The sequence below is a fragment of the Gekko japonicus genome, unplaced genomic scaffold, assembly GCF_001447785.1.
Source record: "Gekko japonicus isolate JY-2015 unplaced genomic scaffold, Gekko_japonicus_V1.1 scaffold2243, whole genome shotgun sequence".
NCBI lineage: Eukaryota > Metazoa > Chordata > Lepidosauria > Squamata > Gekkonidae > Gekko > Gekko japonicus.
The window spans coordinates 81335-87448 of record NW_015162547.1 but is presented as its reverse complement, the minus strand read 5'-3'; the positions used below and the strand labels follow the sequence as shown (position 1 = coordinate 87448).

General features: G+C 64.0%; 1 protein-coding gene across 1 annotated transcript in view; it reads left to right on the top strand.

The window, feature by feature from the left end:
* Window positions 1–2018: 2018 nt before the first annotated feature.
* Window positions 2019–6114, top strand: part of LOC107106229 (interleukin-9 receptor-like) — a 5566-nt gene continuing 1470 nt past the window's right edge. The window contains exons 1-7 of the mRNA XM_015406345.1: window positions 2019–2103; window positions 2656–2773; window positions 3520–3734; window positions 4370–4515; window positions 4705–4882; window positions 5272–5389; window positions 5847–5931. Coding sequence (XP_015261831.1) covers window positions 2019–2103; window positions 2656–2773; window positions 3520–3734; window positions 4370–4515; window positions 4705–4882; window positions 5272–5389; window positions 5847–5931 — 945 coding nt within the window. The remainder of the gene's footprint in view (window positions 2104–2655; window positions 2774–3519; window positions 3735–4369; window positions 4516–4704; window positions 4883–5271; window positions 5390–5846; window positions 5932–6114) is intronic.

Sequence of the window (6114 nt, the reverse complement as noted above, 5' to 3'; positions counted from 1 at the left end):
TGAGCGCTCCCCCCTCCCCTCCCCCCCCGGAGCTGAAGCCCTCTAGACGCGGAGCACAGGAGATGGGGGCTGGGAAGGAAGTGTTTGTAGGTCAGGGATGCTGCACGGCAGGCAGGCTCCTTATCCCTCGCTCGCTCGCTCGCTCGCTCACCCAGGGGGGCCGCCCCGCGCCTTAACTCCTGCGCTGATCTCGGTGCCCCCCTCCCTCCCTGCCTCCCTCCCTCCCTGCCGATCCACTTGGCCACCTCGCCGGGGGGGGGGAACCGCTGCCTCGGTAGCCGCGGCAGGCGCAGGCAGAGACCCCCGAGGCTTTCGGGAGTCTGGAGTCCCACCGGGAGCGAGCGAGCGAGTGAGTGAGTGAGTAAGGGCGCCGGACTGGCCAGCAAGCCAGAAGGGGGGGGGGGCATGGGTGCCCCGCAGCAGCTGGCAGGCGGGTGTGGGCAGCAGAGTTCCCCAGCGGGCCTGGCCAGGCCGTTCTGGGTCCTAAAGGAAACCCGGGCGGGCCTGAGGAGCTAGCTTTGGTCTCCCGTTCCGTGCAAAGCAGACCCGCCCCCCTCTGGTTGAGTGGGCACAGAAGAGGAGGGCTTCTCCTTCCTGAAAAGGGGGCCTGTTGGAGCTGGGCACTGCTGGCACGGTGGGGGGGGGGACTGCCCACAGAAGGGGCGGATGACGGGGAGCGGGCAGAGCTGCCTCCAGGTCAGAGTGGCCTTTGCCAGCCAGGAGAGCAGCCAGGGGGGACAGTGTGTGTGTGTGAGGGGGGGTATGTGTGTGTGAGACAAGGGAGTGAGGGGCTGGGTGCCTTTTGATGGTGCCAGCTGGGTGGTGCCCGTGCAAAGGGGCAGAGCGAGTCTGGGCACTGGAACTGGGGTGTGTGTGTGTGGGGGGGGGAAGGTACCTGGGAGAATGGGAGACCGACCTTAGGGGGGGGGGCACCAAGTCCTCCGGGAGCCACCAGCAGCAGGGGCCACGAGTCCCTCCAGACGTCTCCGGCAGGAAAGAGGATGGGCTCAGGGGGCCCCAGCAGCAGCAACCGCCACACCCGAGCTGTGCCCAGATGTCGCACGGGGCTGGTGCGGGGCAAGGGAGGATCGGGGCCTGCCCCACTTCCAGCTGGCAAGTCACAGTTGTCGTTTCAGGGCTTCCCCACTTTTTAGAAAACCTACCTGGGGCCAAAGTGGCACACCAAGGAAGAAGCCGCAGTCCCTCCAGCCCTCCATCGCGCTGGCTGGTTTATGGACTTTCTTTGTACCCCGACAACTTTTCCCTGAAAGGGGACCCAGAGCAGCTTACATTATTCCCCGTTTATCCCCACCACAACCCTGTGAGGTAGGTGAGGGTGAGAGAGAGCAGCCGGGCCCCAGGTCACCCAGCGGCAGAAGTGGGGAGGCGGACTTTGGCCTTCCGGATCTTGGTCCGACACTCTAACCTCCTGCACCCGGGTGGCTCCGGAGCCAGCACCGACGACGGAGATCGCTGGACGCGGGGAGCTTTTCACTGAGGAGAAAGCCCTCCCCTCGCAAGGGGTCCCGTTCAGAATTCTACCTCCAGTGGCAGACAACAATCAGCCGATGTATGCCAGCATCCCTGCATGCCCCACACTTTCTGGCCAGAGCCTGTAAAATGGCATGAATTAAATGCACCTTTCTGTGGTTTGCTTTTCTCACCTGAAATGTGTGCATGCTCCATCCAAAAACAGAAAGGGGACAGGAAGGCACAGCTGCGGTCAGCCCCGGCCCCATACCTTCCCCCAGCTCCCCTCCGGTTTCCCGGCTTGCGCTGGGGACGGAGGCACTTCTGCCTGCTCTTTGCAGCCACAGAGGCGACGTGCTTCATTAGATAAATGAATAAAATAAGTAATTTATGGAATTGCCAGGCTGCTAAACTCCCTGTTGAAGATTGAGTTATGAACCTGTAGGGTGGGCGTGCAGAGGTGCCCAGCTAGGCAGGGATTCGCGAGGGAGGCAGGCTGAAGAAGTCCACAGCTCTGGAAATGCCTCTGAATTCCAGGCCGCTGGAGCATGGCAAAGGAGACCCTCCGGGCAGCCTGTCTGCTGCAGATCCTCTTCTCACCCCTCTTCCTGGCTGCAGAGGGACGGCAAACAGGTACGGCGGGGGGGGCGGGGGGAGAAGTGCCCCCACCGAGCACAAAGAGGAATATCCCAGCTGGCCTGCTGGAGGCTTGGGAAGCCCCTGGAAGTGGGGTTCCAGAGCAATAGCCAGACCTGAAGGATTCCCAGACATTACTTCCGTTGGTTTTCCAGTTTGGATTCGTTATCATGTGACTAGTTACTGTCTGTAACGTATGCACGTATCTACTAGAGAGACTTTTCAACCGTCCCTTTTCTGTTTGCAAGTGTGCCGGGAGAGCAGGTGGGACAGAGTGCGGCACCCACTCAAATGCCCGACTGAGCTCTCCAAGCCCCTTTGGAGCAACGGGTGGAGCCAGAAGCAGCCCACCCACCCACCCAACCCTCCGTCCCGGGGTCTCTGGGTGAGTCAGCCCCTTGTAGCTGGCAAGTGGGTGTGATCCTGCTGGGCACCACCAGGCTGGAGATCCGTGGCAGGCCGGCGTGGGTGCCCTTTGATAAGCCAAGCCCGGCTTCCAGGGGACCCCCAGTCTGGCCTGACCTCCTTTGCACGCTGTCCCCCTTGCAGGCGTCTCCAGCGGCCTGCAATGTCTGAACAATTATGGGCCTCCCAGGCGTAGAGTGAATTGCACGTGGCACCGGAATCCGGCCATGGGAGAGGGAGCGTTCTACCTCCGTTTCTCCGAGTAAGGCCAGCTGGCACAGGCACGCAGCCTCTTGTCGTGGGGGTGAGATGGGGCAGCCGGCCGGCCAGCCAGCCAGCTGCTTGTGTACTTGGGGGGGGGAAACGTGGCCCCATATAAGAGAGAGGGGAACAGCTGTGGCTCAGGTCAGACCCAAGTCCAGCCCCCCACTGAAGGAGGCGGGGAAGAGGCCTCTGCTGGCTGCTCTAGCTGCTGCCGGTCACGGTCACCAGCGGCCCTGTGGCTGGGCCTTCTCCCGAGGCAAGCGCAAGGCTCCCCAGCTCCTCACGCCTGGCTCCTGCTGACGGCCCATCCAGCCCCGCCTGCTGGGACACTTTGCCAAAGGAACGAACCTGCCCCTGGCAGAAAGGACCACTAGCAGGAGCCTGCAGGCATGGCTTCCGGAGGACTAAAGGCGGCCTAGAGACGCCCCCCCCCCCGTGTTGCTGCTTTACCCCTTTCACTGAGGGTGGCGGGAGCTCTCCTGGGACCACCACAACAAAGGCCGGTCCCCCCTGGAGAAAATGGCCACTCGCCTTCCTCAGGTTCCACTCCCCAAATCTCTGGGTCTTTCCCAACCTGGGCCTGGCAACCCTACTTTCACTGTAGTCACGGGCAGGCTGAAGGTGGTTATTCTGCATAGGTTCAGAGGCACTCTCTCCCTCGTCTGCCGTGTGACTTGCCGTGTCCCTGGCGGAGTCCCAGAGTCCGCAGGGCCGGAAGACACCTGCCTCTTGTCTTGCCGGCAGCACCTTCCAGCGGAGTGGCCTCGGGCAGAGTGACCTCGTCTGCCGGCTGTCGCCCTCCGAGGAGAGACGGGGCGAGTTCAGCTGCTTCGCGGAGGGACCGGGATACTTTGGGGAGAATGACGAGTACACAGTCTCTTTGCATGGCGACAACTACACCTTGGGGGAAATGGTTGCCCACGCTGCCTGGGAGGAGGCTTACCACCCCATGCAGAACAGTGAGTCCTCTGCAGCCACGGCCCGCCCCGGGGAGGAAGAGGGGAGGGGCAACGCTGGGGAGGTCCCGGGCCGCCCCCCCCATCCCCCCCCTCCCAGAACGCAGCTCCTGGTTTCAAAACGGCAGAGGCCACCTTCCCCCATTCATCCCCAGGCAGCCCACCAGGCATCCACAAAGAGCCAGCGCAGCCTCCCTCCCTAAAAACCAAGCGGGGCTTAGAAAGCCACTCAGTCGACTGGCAGGCGTCTTGTGGGAGGGGTACGTGGGTCCCATGAATGGGCGCCCAGACCAGTGTTCCCTCTAAGCTGAGCTAGTGTGGGCTAGCTCACAGGTTTTGAGCCTCCGGCTCACCCATTTTCCCCTTAGCCCAAGGGAGGAAGGCTCCAGAGCAAAGTAATCTATGCAGGAGCCAAATCGCTCGCTTACCACTTTAATGCTCAGTAGCTCACAAAGTAGGGTTTTTGCTCACAAGACTCCACAGCTAAGAGGGAGCCTTGCTCCAGACCCTTCGGGGCTGCAAGAGACGGAGAGGACTAGCAGCGGGAAACGCACTCTCCCGGGCGGGCGGCTCCTCCTTGGTGGGTGCTCCGGGAGAGCCCCGGGCCTCTCCTCTCAACCAGGCAGCCCTCTTTCCAGTTAAATGCGATCCGCCCTACGGCCTCCGGAGCAACATGAGCGGCAGCAAGTGCCTGATCGAGTGGAAGATGCCAGAGGCCTACGTGGACATCTGGAAGGACATGCAGTGGCAGCTGCAGTTCAGGGCCGCCCCCGTCCCCTGGGAGGTGAGGAGAGGCTGGGGGGGGGGAGGCGCTGGATGCGGCCGCCTGGCCAATGATGCCCCACGGGGCCTGTCTCTGGTCCATCTCTGCCCAGGAGTCCGCCTGCCCAGTGCCTTGACCCCCAGGGTGACAGACTGGGCCGTGTGTCTCCCCGGCCTCAACCCACCTTCCTTCTTCCCCACCCTTGAACAGCAAGCAGAGAACAAGACCGTGGACACCAGAGAAACGTCGATGGAAATAGACGGCTCCGAGTTCGCGCCAGGCGCCAGCTACGTTGCCAGAGTGCGCTGCAAAACCCCCGACCGCAAGAAGCAGTACGGCAGCCAGTGGAGCGAGTGGAGCAGCGAGACCGAGTGGAGCGTGCCCCCAGGTCTGGCCCAGTCCGCTGGCCAGATGGCCCGGTGGGGGTGCTCAGCCCAGCCCCTCAGCACCAGGCACCCCCTCACCCACACACACTCCCCTCACGCTGCCCCCGTGCGGGTATGGAGCCCATTCCCTAGAGCCCAGGCAGGTGACGCACCCAGCTACATCACAGTCCCAGCACTGAGGCTGCCTGCAGCCCCTCACCCCCCCTCCCCCAGTCGCCTTGCTCATCCCCCTCAGCTGGAAAGGCGCACCCGAGGGAGGGGCCCTGGCACTCGAGGGAGGGGCCCTCCCGGAGCGTAGACGGACCGGGGCCGCGTCCATCCGGCACCGGGGAGGCAGCCCTGAGCCTGCTGAGGGATGCGCCGATGGATGATGACTCTGTCTGCTCCCCAGGGCCTCTGCTGCGGAGGGAGGAGTCTCTGGTGCTGCCGGCCCTCCTCCTCGCCTCCGTCCCTCTCTGCCTCCTTGGCGCCCTGCTGTTTCTCCTCCTGCTCGCCGGCTTCTACCCGAGGTAGGGTGCCGCAGGGTATGGGGCTGACCACCCACCGCCAGGCCATTCCGTGTTGGGGCTTCCCCCTCATCAGCGGGGCGGTCAGCACAGGGTGAGGGAGGCGCTCCTTGCTCGTGAGCCCCTTTAGGGAAACAGAGGGCGCCTGGTGGTGGTGGTGGGGAGGATGGGGGTGCATGGAGAGGGAACCCTCCCCTGCCTCTGCACAGGCTCACCAGCGGGCAAAAGTGCAGACAGCTGGCACCCTGCCTGGGCATTCAGGGGAGACGGGCGCCTCGTAGGGGCTGCTGCTGACCCAGGAAGTGACCAGAAGAACATGAAGAACACGAGAGAGAGAGAGAGAAGCCCACGCGCTGGGTCAGGCCAGCGGCCCCCCTCCAGCCCAACCCCTCTGGGTCACGCAGTGGCCAGAGACACCCGGTGCCCCCTCAGGAGGTCCTGCCCTTCTGTCTCCCCCCAGGATCAAGAGCCGTTGCTCGGCCAGCACCCCCAACCCCGCGGCCTTCTTCCTGCCCCTCTACGCCTCTCACAACGGGGACTTCCAGGTAAGAGGCCTGTCTTCCCGCCCCCCCCCCGCCCCCATTGCTTCTGGGAGGGAGGGGAAGGGGCTTAGGGGGGAGCAGGAAGGGGGAAGGCCAAACAGAGCAGAAGGTGAGCCAGAGCAGGCGGCCACAACGTTGCTCTCTCCCCCCCCCCCCCCCCCCGCCGGGGCTTGGGGGGGGGCGCGC